General features: G+C 51.9%; 8 protein-coding genes across 8 annotated transcripts; 3 read left to right on the forward strand and 5 right to left on the reverse strand.

Moving 5' to 3' along the window:
* Positions 1-2: 2 nt before the first annotated feature.
* Positions 3-2,252, reverse strand: AUEXF2481DRAFT_680517 (uncharacterized protein). The gene has a single exon (XM_013488881.1). It carries the CDS (start codon positions 2,016-2,018, stop codon positions 360-362), a length of 1,659 nt encoding a protein of 552 aa, XP_013344335.1. The 5' UTR covers positions 2,019-2,252; the 3' UTR covers positions 3-359.
* Positions 2,253-3,986: 1,734 nt separating this feature from the next.
* Positions 3,987-4,870, reverse strand: AUEXF2481DRAFT_65115 (uncharacterized protein; the record flags this gene model as incomplete). The annotated part of the gene is made up of 2 exons (XM_013488810.1): positions 3,987-4,503; positions 4,569-4,870. The coding sequence occupies 2 exons, from the start codon at positions 4,868-4,870 to the stop codon at positions 3,987-3,989; spliced, it is 819 nt and encodes a 272-aa protein (XP_013344264.1).
* Positions 4,871-5,149: 279 nt separating this feature from the next.
* On the forward strand, positions 5,150-6,454 carry AUEXF2481DRAFT_29090 (uncharacterized protein; the record flags this gene model as incomplete). The annotated part of the gene is made up of 3 exons (XM_013488680.1): positions 5,150-5,233; positions 5,295-6,260; positions 6,317-6,454. The coding sequence occupies 3 exons, from the start codon at positions 5,150-5,152 to the stop codon at positions 6,452-6,454; spliced, it is 1,188 nt and encodes a 395-aa protein (XP_013344134.1).
* Positions 6,455-6,988: 534 nt separating this feature from the next.
* AUEXF2481DRAFT_88477 (uncharacterized protein) lies at positions 6,989-7,928 on the reverse strand (the record flags this gene model as incomplete). Its single annotated transcript, XM_013488845.1, has 2 exons — positions 7,272-7,928; positions 6,989-7,225 (listed from the first exon to the last, which is right to left on the reverse strand). The coding sequence occupies exons 1-2, from the start codon at positions 7,752-7,754 to the stop codon at positions 6,989-6,991; spliced, it is 720 nt and encodes a 239-aa protein (XP_013344299.1). The 5' UTR covers positions 7,755-7,928.
* A 48-nt stretch (positions 7,929-7,976) lies between these two features.
* Positions 7,977-9,438, forward strand: AUEXF2481DRAFT_4631 (uncharacterized protein; the record flags this gene model as incomplete). The annotated part of the gene is made up of 2 exons (XM_013488601.1): positions 7,977-8,010; positions 8,063-9,438. 2 exons carry the CDS (start codon positions 7,977-7,979, stop codon positions 9,436-9,438), a joined length of 1,410 nt encoding a protein of 469 aa, XP_013344055.1.
* Positions 9,439-9,795: 357 nt separating this feature from the next.
* AUEXF2481DRAFT_39525 (uncharacterized protein) lies at positions 9,796-13,187 on the forward strand. The gene is made up of 6 exons (XM_013488745.1): positions 9,796-9,898; positions 9,967-10,029; positions 10,088-10,109; positions 10,162-11,459; positions 11,512-11,675; positions 11,733-13,187. Exons 1-6 carry the CDS (start codon positions 9,881-9,883, stop codon positions 12,790-12,792), a joined length of 2,625 nt encoding a protein of 874 aa, XP_013344199.1. The 5' UTR covers positions 9,796-9,880; the 3' UTR covers positions 12,793-13,187.
* Positions 13,188-13,943: 756 nt separating this feature from the next.
* AUEXF2481DRAFT_29094 (uncharacterized protein) lies at positions 13,944-14,862 on the reverse strand (the record flags this gene model as incomplete). Its single annotated transcript, XM_013488681.1, has 2 exons — positions 13,944-14,466; positions 14,531-14,862. The coding sequence occupies 2 exons, from the start codon at positions 14,860-14,862 to the stop codon at positions 13,944-13,946; spliced, it is 855 nt and encodes a 284-aa protein (XP_013344135.1).
* Positions 14,863-15,239: 377 nt separating this feature from the next.
* On the reverse strand, positions 15,240-16,605 carry AUEXF2481DRAFT_29095 (uncharacterized protein; the record flags this gene model as incomplete). Its single annotated transcript, XM_013488682.1, has 2 exons — positions 15,240-15,797; positions 15,982-16,605. 2 exons carry the CDS (start codon positions 16,603-16,605, stop codon positions 15,240-15,242), a joined length of 1,182 nt encoding a protein of 393 aa, XP_013344136.1.
* Positions 16,606-16,609: the final 4 nt, after the last annotated feature.

Below are 16,609 nucleotides of genomic sequence, written 5' to 3' on the forward strand. Positions count from 1 at the left end.
GATTTTAGTCGACCGGTGTGGCGGCTCATAACTCAAATATCGGACCGCACGTACCGTGATCGTCTTCAGCCGTGCGGAGATATTTCCCAAAACAGCATGTTCCGCTACACGAGCTCATCGGCTCACAAGCCTCAAGCCCCTCGAAGGCGCTCAACACAGTTCAGTGCCAACGAGATTTTGTTCAAGAATCACATGGTCAGAAATAAGACGGGACAAGCAGTGAAGTGTGGAAAAGTATGTTTGTTCATGCTGCGTGTTTTCGTTACACGAGATATATAGTTCGTAGAGACAGAGGCTATCAAACAGCTTGTCGAATGCGTTAACCCAATTTGACCAAATTCCCAATGCAAAGTAGTTGTTTAGACTGCGCGCTCGATGATCTGGACGTTGGCCTTCTTCTCGTCGATCTTGTCGGCCTCGAACTGGTCGCTGATCTCGGCCTCCTTGGCACCGAAACGACCAATCTTGTACCAGGGGAGCTCGAACAGCTTGTCGATGCTCTCGAGGGATCTGCCAGAGGTCTCGGGGATGGTGAACCACGCCCAGGCACCACCGATGCAGGTGATGGCGGTGAAAAGCCAGAAGGTACCGGCAGGGCCGAGACCACCCTCCTTGTGGTCGAGGAGCATGAGAGGAACAGCGCGAGAGTTACCGTACTGGTTGACGAAGTGGAAGCACATGACCAGGGAGGAGGAGATGGCTCTGATACGGAGAGGGTAGATCTCAGCGTTGAGAAGGTACTGCATCGAGTTCCAACCCATAGCCCAACCGAAACCGGAGAGGTAGATCATGACAAGAGCAACAGTCGAGGCGGCCTTCTGGCTCTTGGAGAACTCGAAGCCCTTTTCCTCAATTCCGGGGACAGCAGTAAGGAAAGCGGCGACATATGCCATACTGATAGCCTGGCAGGCGATACCGATGCTGAGAGAGCGCTTGCGACCGATCCAGTCAACAAGGAAAAGAGCGCAGGCAATGGCAGCGACGAACTTGACAACACCGAAAATGGCAGTTGCGAAAAGTTTCTCGTTTTGACCCTTGGTACCGAGAAGAGCGAAGAAGTCGGGTGCGTAGACAGTCATAGATTGAGCGCCACTCCATTGCGAGAGCACCTGAGAACCAAGTCCAATGTAAAGCCTGTATGCGTTGTTGGGCATGAAGAACATTTCCTTGATGTAGCCCATAGCACCTTGGCCCATAGTAGCTTCTTGCTCCTCGTGAAGCTGGTTCTCGATATCGGCAATTTCACTCTGGACAAGCTCGTGCTCGATGGGCAGACCACGCACGCGAGCCAAGTTAGCAACAGCGTTCTCACGCTTGCCAGCCTTGATGAGGTAACGGGGTGATTCGTAGTTGAAGAATGACAGGACGAAGATGAGACCGGCGAACATCAAGTGGATTGAAGTAGGGACTTCCCATGAAGTAGGCGAGGTCTTTGAGATGTGAAGAGAGCTACCCCATGAGGCGAAGTATGCAAGCATGATACCAATGTAGACGGAACCGGAGAAGACGCAGGTACACAGACCACGGACTGACTTGGGGGCGATCTCAGAGATGTAGACCGGGGCGATGACAGTGGTTTGTCCAATACCCAGACCAGCGATGAAACGACCGGCGTATACCTGGCCGAGGCGACCACCACCAACAGTGCTGGTCATGAAGATGACAATACCGAGCATCCACACAAGGCAGAGCTGGCGAGTGGCCCAAAGACGACCGATGCGGTCAGCGAGGACGAAGGCCAAGAGGGCACCACCGACGGAGCCGATTTGAACCATGGCGGAAACGTTGGCCTTGACCTGGGCGAGATCTACTGTGTCGAGCTTGTTGAGGCCAAGGGAATGTTGGAAGTGCTTAGTAGCAAAAGTTCCAGAAATGAGACCCTCATCGATACCACGGGCAGCACCCATGATACCGAATGAGAGGACGGCGAACCATAGCTTCCAGTTGAGAACCTCTGGGGGTTCGCTTCCGTTCTTCTTGAACGTGAAGATGTTGACTGGCTTGCCTCCAGCACCCATATTGTCGTTTGAAAGGTGATAGGATGGGAAAGGAAAGAAAGGTAGTGTGAGGATGTGCTGATGGGTTGGATGCGGACCTGCCTTGTTTTATACCATCCTCTGTGCCTCCATCAGGCCCCTTGTCTACCCAATCCCGTCGAATGGCGAACGGTCTCACCGTTCCAGGCGGACTCCACATCCAAAATCGATTGATCTGGAGAAAAACTCTCCCCCATACCCCAGTCGCGTGGGGTGTTTAGCCGATCTGCTATGCTTGCCAAGCTCAGCGTGGAGCATGCCAAGGCATGTGGCGTTGAGTGGTGTGCCTGCTTGTTTCGTCCGGGCCTTCAATCGGGTTCTCCTGGCTTTTCGGTGTTGACCGAGTGCAAAAACATACCGTCCGGCGAGAAGTCCATCCACTGACCTGCAGCCGTGATTTGCCGATTGTCATCAGCTCATACCGTATGTGGCCCATCTGGCCCAGGCGCGGTCAAGGATGGCACAGATCTGTACGGATCGATTGTTGCAACAGATCACGCCGGCATACTACTGTCTCTTGAATTCGTTGTTTCTGGAGAATGTCTATCATTGCGGAGAAACTGGGGGGATGCTGTGGATCCCTGCACCCCGACGTGGAGGCCGAGAGTCTGTGCTCGAGCCGAATAAAACGTGTTTCGTATCGAGGTATCGTTAAGCGCGTGCCTCCGCTGATGCTTTCCTGATAAATCGTATCTCCAAACATAGCTATCAAAAGGGACGAAGCAATCCAGGATATTGATGGTTGTCCACGGAGATCAGGCTCACAGCCGTCTCCGCGCGGACATGTTGTACGTAGCATAAGTCCACGCCCTGGGACAGCCGTATTGTCGAAGTGGTCTGTACAGTGGAGACAGCAGCAGGAGAGCGCTTGGCGGGCGGGTGGAGATTCGCGACCATGCCTGACCTCGTCGATCGATGATACGGCGATGTTGCATTTTCGGCATGCCGAGCACGAGAAATTACTTGCAGGATGAAATCTTTGCCGGTAAGTTTGGGCTAATAAGGTTTGGCTAATTGGCTACTACTCGTGTCAGAGGAGATGGCGGGGCCAATGTGGGCTGTGGTGACACCACTTTGACAGACATTCCGATTGTTCTGGTTGGTCGATTAATGGGCATGTGGTCTGGCGGTAGACGCTGGTCATCAAATGGAGTCCGACGCCACGTTTCTTGGTATCGGTAAGCAATTTTGCAGCACGATTGGCCTTGACCCTTGGCAAAAGAAGACTGTTGAACGTCCAACCGCTGTGGACGAAAAGCCTCAGAAGCTAGCGAAGGCTTTCTTAGCTTGCTTGCTTCTCTTGACTTTGCTTGTGCTGTACGACAGACTTCAATACTTTCGGGTTCTTGCGGGTTCTCAGAAAAACAAAACGACACCAAACAAAGGTGTTTACAACTTTTGGTAGAAGATTTTGAAGACAGGTTTTCTCTGACATTGAGCAGGATCGTGGTACTGTGGGGTCCTCCGCGCTTAATCTATCCCGCGCTTGGATATGAGTTGTAACCGCGTACAATACTAGCCAGGTGCGACGGCCCCCCAGTCTCCAGAAAAGACCCACAACCATCCATTCAATAGCGTGTTTACCGATTCTTGCCGTTGTGCAAATATATGCTCACGGTCTGTTCCGAGTCAAAGGCGGGGAGACCGGGGTATATGCATACATCGGAGCAACTCGTGTCGATTCCATCTAGAATGAAAGTCACTCCGCGTCGAGGCGTAAAGATTCAAGCCAGTCGGAGACATGTGCGTGTGAGGCAGAGCAGATCCCAGCATGCGCCTCAGCCGTGAAGGCGTTGTGTACCAGGGACTGGAGTCTTGGAAAGCGGAGCGGATTGATTACCTGTGCCTTCGTTCGCCTAGCGGACGGCAAAGCAAGGCATGGCCAGACCGTTTTGCTTCGCGCTGAGACCAGATCTTTTCAACTGAGCTGCTAAAGGTGCTTTTTCGAGATCAGGGAATAACAGCTTTCTCCATGGTATCCTCAACAGTCCGGAGAAGAGGGGCAATGCGATTAGCATCACGCAGGACCTCTGGGACATTCTCTCTGTGCATCTGCAGCTTGGATTGGACGACATCATATGATTCTTCCTTGGCAGTGTACTGTCGTATGACGGTCTTGGAGCCCAGCTCGATATAGACCCTCGTGTCCCTGACGCGCACAATGACACCGTCTAGACGCAGGAAGAACCTACACAAGAGGAGAAGACGCTCAGCCATCACGCGAATTTTGCAGCTGAATATGGCGATGCCATTATCAGCCAGTTCGTCTTCGTAGAAGATAACATCATCGTAGAAAAGTATGGGATCCGGACGCGAGAGAAGGTCAGTCCTGATGGGATCCTTGAAACTATCTGTTGGCTGCCAGACAACATTAGGATCCGGGCTATGAGTGCGGCCCTTGAAATCTGTGCTGTACGACCAGTCGAACGGTTTGACGACCTCCTTGATTCCTTCGTGATGATGTTGGCTAGATAGGCAAGTGTGATCAGTCCGGTTCTTGTTGATACAGTCAGTAGGCCAGCCTGCACGTACCGGTCTTTCTGCCACTCCTTTGAATACGCAACCTGCAACATGCCATGGGCAGTTTTAGAGACGCGGTCAAGGGCATCGAAAGCATTGAAGTCAGTGGCCCATCCAGAAGGTACATGCTCAATAGCAACCACGTTGTCGCCGAAGATCATTTCAGGTACAGGGATACCGAGCTTCTCGTTCATAGCATCGATAGGGCCAGCCTTGAGGATAGGTCTCTTGCGCGTAGTGACTTTCCATTGCTTGTTGCGCGAAACAAAAGTGTCGACACCTTGGATATCTGACAACTCTCCGTTGGAAGCCATGGCGAGTTGAACAGATATTATTTTATGGTCAGCGAGATAATCTGATCCGATCTGATGAAGCCCATGTCGAGTTTCGATGGGTATGATGCGGGCATGCAAGCGGCAATGGATAGAAAAGGCTTGGCGCCGGTTGCTGGGCGGTGCCATCTTTGTTTTGTCAACAACAAACTTGATTCCATTTCCGAATCTCATACACCAACCAACTTCCAGAACGATCCGAGTCATTACTAACTAACCATACAGCAACAGCTGGAGTCTCGATCACTTCTGTCTGCAAACATGGACGTCCAGTCACTCGAGTCTCGCTTCGAGGGCATCTCGGTCAACGATGAAAACCACGACCAGAACTCGCACAAATCAAAGGTAGCCGGCAAACAGACACAACGTCCTAGACGAAGGAACCTTTTGCTTACACCAGACACAGGGCTCTATTGCCATCTCTAGCCTGGGAGCTGCCGCCGCTGCCAACCGATTAAAGCTTCCGTTGCAGAAGCTGCCCGCCAATGCCACAAAGAACTCATTGTACTCGGCCAACGGTGCAAATACAGCTGCCACCATCGCAAAAATTACTCTTCCGTCCCAAGCTGCCCAAAGGTCGTCCGATTCTGAACCTCGCCGCTCGGATCCCCAGTCCATGCTCTCATCCATCCCACAACAACCCTCAACACCGAGACAGTTCCACCTGGGCATGTTTGAAATCGGCAAGCCCCTCGGCAAGGGCAAATTCGGCAGAGTGTACCTGGCACGAGAACGCTCTAGTGGCTTCGTCTGCGCGCTCAAGGTCCTTCACAAGACCGAGCTGCAGCAAGGAAAGGTCGAGAAACAAGTCCGAAGAGAGATTGAGATTCAGTCCAATCTTGCCCACCCCAACATCCTCCGACTCTTTGGCCACTTCCACGACAGCAAGCGCATCTTCCTCATTCTCGAGTTTGCTGGCAAAGGCGAGCTTTACAAGCATCTGCGCCGCGAACAACGATTCCCCGAATGGAAGGCTGCTTCGTACGTCGCTCAAATGTGCGCCGCCCTCAAATACCTGCATAAGAAGCATGTCATTCACCGAGACATCAAGCCCGAAAACATTCTGGTCGGTATCCATGGTGAAATTAAGATCAGCGACTTTGGCTGGTCGGTACATGCCCCTAACAACAGGAGAAACACCATGTGTGGAACTCTCGACTATCTGCCCCCAGAGATGCTGAAGCCCGGCAAAGATGAGAACTGGTACAACGAGAAGGTCGACCTGTGGAGTCTGGGTGTTCTGACCTACGAGTTCTTGGTTGGAGAAGCGCCATTCGAGGATACCCCTTCCATGACACAAAAGCGCATTGCCCGTGGAGAAATGACGATCCCGCCATTTGTGAGCGCCGAAGCAAAGGACTTGATCAAGAGGGTATGTTCCAGCATTCCACGACGGCGTTATCGGATCTGATGCTAACAAAATTTCAGTTGCTTGTTCTAGATCCGGAAAAGAGAATCCCATTGCACGAGGTCGAGCAACATCCCTGGATCGTCAAGCATTGTGTCAAAGGCGAAAGAGCTTATAACAGAACCTCTGCCAGCAGTAAAGAGCGCCCAAGCGAATGAGACTACGAACTGGAAGCATGAATCACGATCGAGGGAGTTTAAGGTTGCATTTCTTAAGGGTATTCCGGAGTCCAATTTTGGCAAAGGCGTTGGGGATATGCCTGGAGGGTGATATGCATGCAATGAGTGGAGTTTGGGTTTGGCATAGCAGGTGTATTTGTCGGTGGTATGCGGATGTCTGTACAGGATTTACATTACCCGAACTCATGGCGAGACGACCGTCTCCGTTTTCCTTCAACCCTTATCACGATCATCGCAGAACTCGTGAGAAGAATATCTTGTTGTCTGATTTCCGCGACAGGTAGAAGAGCGTCTTCATACGAAGAGATGTTGCCTCTTGTAAGCTTGAAGACAGACTCGTCGTGCAGGTCATCAAGGTCAAAGGTGGGACGGAAGAATTGCTTATAGGAGGAGAAGCCAAGCAGAGATCGAAGCTTGCAGAAGTGAGCTCTGCTCGTGACAATCGGTTCAGAACTATAACGCCAATGCTATGCAGTACAGAGGAGAGAGAATTGACGAAGGAGAAGAAGCCTTTTACTTGTAGATCTCGTCGAATGGTCTAGTGTCGTTGAAGCAGCTGTCCCAAACTTCGTCGACTACTCTGGCGGCGTGTTCGTTGTCCTTGCAGCTTGGTCTGTTGGCGACTGACAGGGTGGCTCTCCTTCGTACGCACTCTTGCATTTGTTGTGTGATGTTCCACTGTCCACGAGTAAAGAACTCGCGACCGAAACGGCATTCTCCCGATAATGTCGAGGCACGGATCTGGAGTGGCTATTAGCTGGATTGCTAGACGTGGCGGTGCAGCGAGTCAACATACCTCCATACAGGCAGCATGTCTCAGGTCCAGAGGATCCAGCTTGAATCTCAGATGATCGTAGGCGTGGACCATCTCATGCGCCATGGTGTCTTCCATATGACCTCTGTTCCTGAACTTGTTCGCGCATAAGAGGATGCCGAAGTCTGGATCGAAGCCTCCGCTTTGTTGTGTGGTGCAACGCTTCACGCGCATATTGGTCTCATTCAGATCATGACCGAGTAGGTTGATGTTGTGGCGCATGAAGCGTACGATGGGCGAGTATTCGAGCAGCCATTTCCGATCCTTCTCGGCTCGTTGAATATCGCGCTCTTCGTTGATTGTGTCTTTGATGTCGAAGTAGGCTTCTCGTTCTTGGGGAGTTGCGCCTCCAGTCAGGATGGAGAAGAAGGTGGACCAGGTGTAGAAGTCCTTGTCCGGCGTGGGAGCAGCGGGCGACTTGGCCGTCGTCGTTTCCGGTAATGAGTTGGTGTTACTTTGCGACATGATTGCACGTGTGCTTGTAGTGATGGTGATGGCCAAATGTTTTCCAGCACTCTGGCGTGGTCGGGAGCTGAGGCCTTCTTATGGAAATGGGTCGCGATTGGCCGAGCGGCGGTGACGGCAGCGCCCCGCCTTTGTCCGCCCTAGAATTGACGATTCACCCTCGTCACTTTTGTTATACCAAACATGTAGCCTTGACACTTGTCGCTGCTTGGAACCAGCACCATGAAGAAACACCTCACTATCGTCATCAAGCTTGGTACTTTGCTTCTCAATTGCCCTCACATGGCAATGCTAATCGGCGCATCCAGGCACTTCGTCAATCGTTGACGAAAAGACCCATGAACCTCTTCTCTCCATCCTGTCCACCATCGTCGAAACGGCCTGCAAACTTCAGAAAGATGGACATCGCGTAGTCATCGTCTCCTCTGGTGCCATTGGCGTCGCCCTCGGCTACATGGAGATGGAACGCAGACCGAAACACCTGCCTCAAGTCCAAGCACTGGCTGCCATCGGACAGTGCAAACTCATGAGCCTCTGGGATCAGCTCTTTATGCACAGAAGGCAGCCTATTGCTCAGATTCTACTCACGAGAAACGATATCGCCGACCGCACTCAATACCTCAATGCTCAGAACACCTTCAGCGAGCTGATTCACATGGGCGTCATTCCTATTGTGAACGAGAACGATACCTTGTCCGTCTCGGAAATCAAGTTCGGTGACAACGACACTCTCTCAGCCATCACGGCCGCCATGGTCCAGGCCGACTACCTTTTCCTCATGACAGACGTCGACTGCTTGTACGACAGCAACCCTCGCACGAATCCCAATGCAAAGGCAATTGAGGTCGTGGAGGACATCGGTGACCTGGTTGCAGATGTGTCGAGCGCTGGTTCGTCAGTCGGCACCGGCGGCATGGCCACAAAGATCACCGCTGCTCGGCTGGCAACCTCCGCCGGTGTGACAACCATCATCACTCGCTCAGACAAGCCTGGAAACATTGCCAATATCGTCACATATGCCGAATCGAAGAAGGCAGAGGAACTCGCAGCCAAACGTTCTTCGCGACAAGGTTCCGCAGATGGTTCAGAACCCTTGAGCAAGTCAACGAGCAATCTGAGCCTGGACGAATCAACGCTTGTGAAGAAAGCGGTCGTCAACGAGGCCTCGAACACTAACGGTGCCGGGTCCCCAAAGCTTGATGTCCCGTCATTACCTCCGCTACACACTCGCTTCATTCCAGATTTACATCCCATCAGGGATCGTTACTTCTGGCTGTTGTACGGTCTTGCACCCCACGGAACGGTTTACATCGACAAGGGCGCACACAGAGCACTGGCCGACAAAGCAGGCTTGCTTCCAGCAGGTGTGGTACAGGTCGAGGGTAACTTTGCACAGCAAGAAGCGGTGCGGATAGTGGTGGTACAACGCAAGTCCAAGGGCTCATTCGAGTTTGAGAAGGACGACCCTGCACCATTCGAGGTCGGTAGAGCGCTTGTCAATTACTCGGCAGCGGAGATTAAGAGGATCCGCGGCCTCAAAAGCACAGAGATTCATGATGCCTTGGGCTATGCTGACAGTGAGTACATTGCGCTGAGGGAGAACATTGCATTTGGCAACAGACAGAGCAGACCTACGACGCCCAGTCGTATGTCGATGAGCCATGAGGCCGAACAGAGACATTAGGCATGTAATGGTAATGAAAAGCGAAGTCAGTTATTCCTTTCATTTTATCAGTAACCAATCACCGAGACTCAGAAGTCTCTTGCAGAAGACTGCGGGATTTTCTTCGATTCTTCTCTTGATCACTTCCATGTGCATACGTGTTTGTTGGAGACAGAGACTTGTACTCGAGGCCGAAATATATGCTCGGAGTGGAGACGTGGTCTAGGAGAAGTCGCGACTCGCAACCTAGAAAAGCAGGGGTTCGTGGTCCGTGCAGAATGGTGGAGTTAGGGAGTGGACAAGTTTACAGCTACAGCTAGCAACAGCAACAAGATTGAATTGTATCTCGCGCTTGATCTGTAACGAAATCTCACGACCGGCCGGAGTGTATCGAGATAAGAGTCAGGAAGCGTACGGCATACACAAGATATTACCCCTTGCATAAGCTGGACTAGTGGCCAGAATGCGCCTGGACGTGAAGGTTAGATTGACCAGCCAACACTCAACACGACCACAATGAAGTCGGCTCACACGAATCTTGATATACAGAGACAGCTCTTTGCCCGCTCCGAGCGAGTGAAGGGCATCGACTTCCATCCTACCGAGCCATGGGTAAGTCAAGAACATGCCGCTCCTTGAGACAGAGGAACAGTGGACTGACATGACACAGATCCTCACAACGCTCTACAGCGGTATGCGCAGTCGCCAGTGATGACAGCAAGACCAATCTAACATGCAGTGCAGGCCATGTATACATCTGGTCATACGAGACACAGGCCATTGTCAAGACATTCGAACTCACCGACGTACCCGTACGAGCTGGTCGCTTCATTGCGCGCAAGAACTGGATTGTCTGCGGCTCCGATGACTTCCAATTACGCGTCTACAACTACAACACTTCCGAAAAGATCACCTCCTTCGAGGCACACCCCGACTACATCCGAGCAATAGTCGTACACCCTACACAGCCCTTCGTGCTGACGGCCTCAGATGACATGACAATCAAGCTTTGGGACTGGGAGCGTGGATGGAAGTGTGTGCAGGTATTCGAGGGCCACAGCCACTATGTTATGGGTCTGGCCATTAACCCCAAAGACACAAACACCTTTGCGTCTGCCTGTTTGGACCGCACCGTCAAGATCTGGAGTCTGGGCTCCAGCACCGCAAATTACACCCTCGATGCACACGACACTAAAGGTGTCAACCACGTCGACTACTATCCTCAGTCCGACAAGCCATACCTGCTCACCACCTCGGATGACCGTACTGTCAAGATTTGGGACTACACAACCAAGGCTTTGATTGCAACTCTCGAGGGCCACACCAGCAACGTTTCGTTCGCCTGCTACCACCCCGAATTACCTGTCATCATTTCCGGTTCCGAAGATGGTACCGTCAAGATCTGGCACGCAAACACATACCGTCTCGAACAATCTCTCAACTACGGCCTGGAACGTGCATGGTGTGTCAGCTACCAACGTGGCCGTCAAGGCATCGCCATGGGTTTCGACGATGGTGCCGTCGTTGTCAAGATGGGTCGTGAGGAGCCGGCTGTATCCATGGACAACTCTGGAAAGATCATCTGGGCCCGTCACAACGATATTCTGACTGCTGTCATCAAGGGTGGTGACAAGTCTCTGACAGATGGCTCACCTCTGACTCTCCCCTCAAAGGATCTTGGCTCTACTGAAATCTACCCTCAGACTCTTATCCACTCTCCCAACGGTCGTTTCGTTGCTGTCTGTGGTGACGGCGAATACATCATCTACACTGCTCTTGCTTTGAGAAACCAGGCTTTCGGTTCAGCTCTTGATTTCGCATGGGGATCCAAGGAGAACGACAAGGATTATGCCATTCGCGAGTCTTCCATGTCTGTCAAGACTTTCCGCAACTTTAAGGAGAAGTCGGTTCTTGATATTGGTTTCCAGGCCGAGGGTCTCAGTGGTGGTGTTCTACTCGGTGTTAAGGGCCAAGGTGGAATCGGCTTCTTCGACTGGGAGTCAGGTCAATTAGTCCGCAGAATTGAGGTTGATCCCAAGAACGTAAGTTTATGGTAATAGGTGCGTGGTTGATCGAAGCTAACAATCGTGACAGGTCTACTGGTCGGAGAGCGGAGAGCTTGTCACTCTTGCTTGCGAAGACACATTCTACGTCCTCCGCTTTTCTCGCGAGGAGTACCAAGCTGCTCTTCAAGCAGGCGAGGTCGATGAGGATGGTGTTGAGGCTGCCTTCGAGGTCGTCACCGACGTCAATGAGAGGTAAGTCACTCTGCGAATTTCTCTCTGTTCGAATTTTCACTAACAGCAATATTACAGCGTCCGCACTGGTCAATGGGTCGGCGACTGCTTCGTCTACACTAACAGCACAAATCGCTTGAATTACCTTGTCGGTGATCAAACCTACACAATCTCACATTTCGACTCTCCTCACTACGTTCTTGGATACATCCCCCGCGACGGCCGCGTCTACGTTGCTGACAAGGATGTTCAAATTGTCTCATTCGCTCTTTCGCTGTCAGTCATCGAGTACCAAACGCTCGTCCTGCGTGGCGATCTTGATTCCGCCAACGAAATGCTTGCCGATATTCCTGAAGACCAAAAGTCAAAGATTGCTCGCTTCCTCGAAGGTCAAGGCTACAAGGAGCAAGCTTTGGAGGTTGCGACTGACTCTGAGCACCGCTTCGAGCTTGCGCTCAGCCTGAACCAATTGGAGATTGCACTTGAGCTGGCCCGCGAAGCCGATGTCGAGCACAAATGGAAGACTGTTGGTGACGCTGCACTCACGGCCTGGAACATGCGTCTCGCAGAAGAGTGTTTCACTCATGCTAAGGATATGGGCAGTTTACTTCTTCTCTATACCTCAAGCTGTAACGAGGCTGGCTTGAGGAAACTTGCACAACAGGCTGACGACGCCGGTGCTCGCAACGTAGCATTCAGCTGCTTGTGGCAAGTCGGCGACCTGAACGCCTGCATCGACCTCTTGATCCGCACCGACCGTACCGCCGAAGCAGTCCTTTTCGCTCAGACCTACCTTCCTAGCCGGGCGCCAGAGATTGTCAAGCTATGGAAGCAAGGTCTTGAGTCAAGTGGCAAGGCCAAGGTTGCCAGACTATTGGGTGTACCTCCTACCGATGGTGAAGGCGATTCAGATCTCTTCCCCGAATGGAACTCATATCTCGAGCTCGAGAAGAATGGAGGCAGCAAAACTGACAACTTGATCGATGTTGGCGATGATGCTGAGGAAGAGGCAGAGGCGGAGGATAAGACAGAAGAACAAGAAGAAGACGGTGAAGTGGAAGCAGAGGCCGAGGAGGCTGAAGAGGACGAAGAGGCAGAAGAAGCAGAAGAGGCTGACGAGGCTAACGAGGATAACTAGCCGGCATCACCGCAGATGGATACAGAGGTCTAGACGGCTTTGTGAGGGTGTTATAAATCCAATTGATGGCAGAAAGGCGCTATTGGGAAATAAGAAATGAAAGGTTATGTTTTTTGATCATTGTTGAAAATTCTCTCTTCATCAGTACCTACTTCTCATCCATACTGGTCAACGACAAGAGAGACGCTCTCTTTGACAAGCTGCTACTGACATTGAGGCGTGTTTGTACATAAAGCCCCTCCCCTATAGCTCGACACCAACGTCAATGGAGGAAGCAACGACCCTTCGAATCGAAAGAGAAAAGAACGCATTCGAGATCGAAAGGAGAAAGAAACGACTCAAGGGTCAAACTACTAAGGCACGACTCTTGTATTCTGCAGGTAAGGAAAGGGACGACCCGCAAATTTCGAATCAGGGAGAGAACGGACCTGAGCAGCGGATTGGAAAGGAGATGATCTGATCTGGCCAGAAGAGGAAGGAACGATTCGCAAAACGCAAAAAAAAAGGGGGAAAAGAACGACCCACGCACTCAATTAGGAAAGAGAGATCCAAGATACAACCCAGGAAAGAAGTACCGTGACTTGCGCAAAGTATAGACAAGGAAAACGATTGGTAATTCGCGGATTGGCAAGGTACCATCCATGTATCAAATCAGGACGTTAAAGAAAGCCATCACTGAGTTGGAAAGGAGCTATCGTTCTTAGCATTTTATTATCCAGCACTCCTCGTATATAGAAGGAGCGAATGGATGGCTACACTGATCCTGGCACAGCACGCAAGAAAATGATGTGAACATGTAGAGATTGCTATATGGGTGTCATTTACGCCCTCTTGTATAGAAGTTCGCACCGAGTCCATTGATGGCGAGCCGTTCCTGAATCCTGCGATTGACTTGACCAAGACTCTTCTTGCCGAAACTCGGTCCCGATCGCCATGGCATGGTGCCGAGTACTCTCTCTCGAGTAGCGTCGTCTTCCAGTGTCTTTGCAGCGTTGATACAAGACCATCTCGCAGTGTGCATGATCAAGGCAGGATGATGACCAAGGACTCGGGACCTCTCGTCCTATCCTCTTTTCATGCTGAAGTACCTGATCAGGTCAACCAGCAATACCCTTATCTACACCAGTGCTCTTAACATTAGGGCTGCAAGATCAAGCCTTTGCAACGCCCTGCTTCTCGGCCACTTTTGAGATCCTGACCAGCTCCTCGGCCATATCCTTCTGAACTCTCTCAACCAACGCATCAACGTCATCCTTGCTCAACCCCTTGGTCTCGACCGGCTTCAAGATCGAGACAGGAACCGTGCCTGAGTTGAAAGTCTTTTTCTTCACATCCAACACATTGCTATAATTTGCAACCACTACAGGGACAATGGGGACCTGAGCTTGGACAGCGAGATGAAATGCGCCCTTCTTGAAGGGTAAGAGGGTGGGTGTGTTTGCGTAGGAGCGAGTGCCCTCGGGGAAAATAAAGACGGACTGTTGCTCTGAGTGCATAGTTTCTGCAGCATGGGAGAAGGCGGCCAGGGCGGCGGAGCGGGAGGTGCGATTGATAAAGACGGTCTTGGAGAGGGTCATGAATTGACCGAGGAAGGGGACCCACTTTAGACTGCTCTTTGCGGTTACGGAGGTGTAGGGTGGGAAGACACAGCCGAGCATCAGGACGTCGAGTTCACTGTCGTAGCCGCACGTCAGTAAGCCTCGAGGAGCAGAGTAAGGCGAGATATCGGATGACACACCTCTGGTGGTTACCGATCATGACGCAAGGACGAGTCTTGAGACTGCCATATTTGTCGTTGACCTTGAACTCGACACCAGTGAGTGTCCACATGGTCCATTTGAAGGCACGGGCAGTGGTCCACTGGCTCAGCCCACCATAGCCGACCAGACGTAGGACGATAGAAGCGGCGACACCATAGCAGGCGCAAAAGAAGAGGGCGCTGAAGGAAGCGATGCTGCGGGCAGCAAAGGACAGCACCGGCGCATGCGTCACGGATGCCAGCAGGTGCAGCGTTGGTATCGACACCAGGATTGACGTTAGCGCCGCCCCGACATAGCCGATGAGGCTCATTGTGTTGCGATTTTGGGCGAGGAGTAGGTCGGCGGTCCCGCTATAGGAATTTTGTCAAGGGGGGAGGGGATCGCAGGTCGGGAAAGTGGCTGCTGAGACCGAGGCTGCTTTGCGATTGCTATGCTTCATTTTACCTTTTGACTCTGATCACCGCCGCCTTTTTGTGACGGATGGCCCCATGGGCACGTTTTTAGCACATGCTATTCGAAAAGTCTGTCATATGACAGGGCGTGTGACTCGTGAGGCTTGTTGATGATACAAAAGTACAATGCAGGAAGGTGCGCGGTTACGAGGGGCAGGCACGAGGGCAATCCACCCCCCAAACTTGTGTTTCTATGAATATATTACACTACTCGTACAACTTCCACGAATCACGTCTATTCGACGCTCGTGGGAAGTTTGATCTCGCCCTTTTCGCGGTCGTGGTGAGGGTTTCCGTATCTCCATCCAACTCCGCGTCTACCGCGACCGTCCTTGCCTGCATCCTCGACACTGATGCTCTGGAAGCGGAAGTTCCAGCGCTGGTTGCTAACGACCTTGACGTTTCTGGCCTCCCACTCCTGCCTCTTGCGTTCCTTCTCCTGCTTTGCGCGGAGCTTCGCCTCGGTGCGCTCACGAATACGCTGTGTGCGTTGCTCACGCGGCACTTCGTTGAGAGCATCCCTCTCGATCTCGATCAAGTCGGACAGAGGTATCCGCTCATCGGCAGACAGGAGGGTGGGTGAGAAGACCTTTGCCGCGTCTTCACGAGTAAATTGTCGCGACTCTGATGTCGGGTAGAAGATTTGTGTGCGTGTGTATGGGTGGACAGGGAGATCGTTGATCGACTCGTGTGAGAATGTCTTCTTGGGGTCTTCAAGGAGCTTGCGGCTGAAATGTGTCTGTGGCACCATTTGCATGACTGCCTCGGCGTATGGTGTAGCCAGCTTCTTGCCCTGTTGAACTTGTCAGCACTTGATGCAGTTCAAGTTGTGGCAGGCAGTTTTGAGTATAGCGAGTAGATCAGAGTAAATAGGCGTTGTATCCATGTGGGTGTCATAAAGACTAATCGAATTTTTTGTATGTCTCATCATTTGAAGTGCAGGGGAAAGGGGGAAGGTAAACAGCAGCATCACATACCTCTGCAATCCAGTTCTTCTCAATCGTCTTCAGACGGACAACAGCAGCCACTCTGCGCATATCGACACCGTACAGAGCGCTGACAGTCGACAGATCAACCTTCTCATCAACAATCTTCTTGTAGATTTCATCGCGCAACTCCTCACTCAAGATGGACTGACTGCGGAAATCGGTGTTTAACGGGTATGGTCGGAGATCGGCTGCTCTTTCTTTCGGGATCTTGTTTCGCTCCTCTGCTTCCTTTTTCTCCTTCTCTTCCCTGTACTTGGCCTTCTCTTCATCACTGAGCTTGGACTCATCAACCTTCTCCTGATCCTCGTTCTCCTGTTCTGCACTGTATCTCAGGCGGAGCAAGTTCCCACTTCTGTCGTATGCACCCAGGTAGTTAGTCGAGCCTTGGAGAGGTTCACGGAACACGCGACCAGGTCCGTTCAACCAGGAAAACATGTTGCGGCGAAGACGCGTGTCATTCTTGCATGTCACCTGGAATTGTTGACCAGATGATTGGGAAAAGTCGCGCTGTCCTGATACAGATTGGCGAGCATTGCTACCAGTGATTGTTGTGCGGAGGCATTGTTGAGATCCGGCGACCTGGCCCGCCCGAGGTCCAACACGGGGCGGCATTGCT

This window comes from Aureobasidium subglaciale (assembly GCF_000721755.1).
Source record: "Aureobasidium subglaciale EXF-2481 unplaced genomic scaffold scaffold_9, whole genome shotgun sequence".
NCBI lineage: Eukaryota > Fungi > Ascomycota > Dothideomycetes > Dothideales > Saccotheciaceae > Aureobasidium > Aureobasidium subglaciale.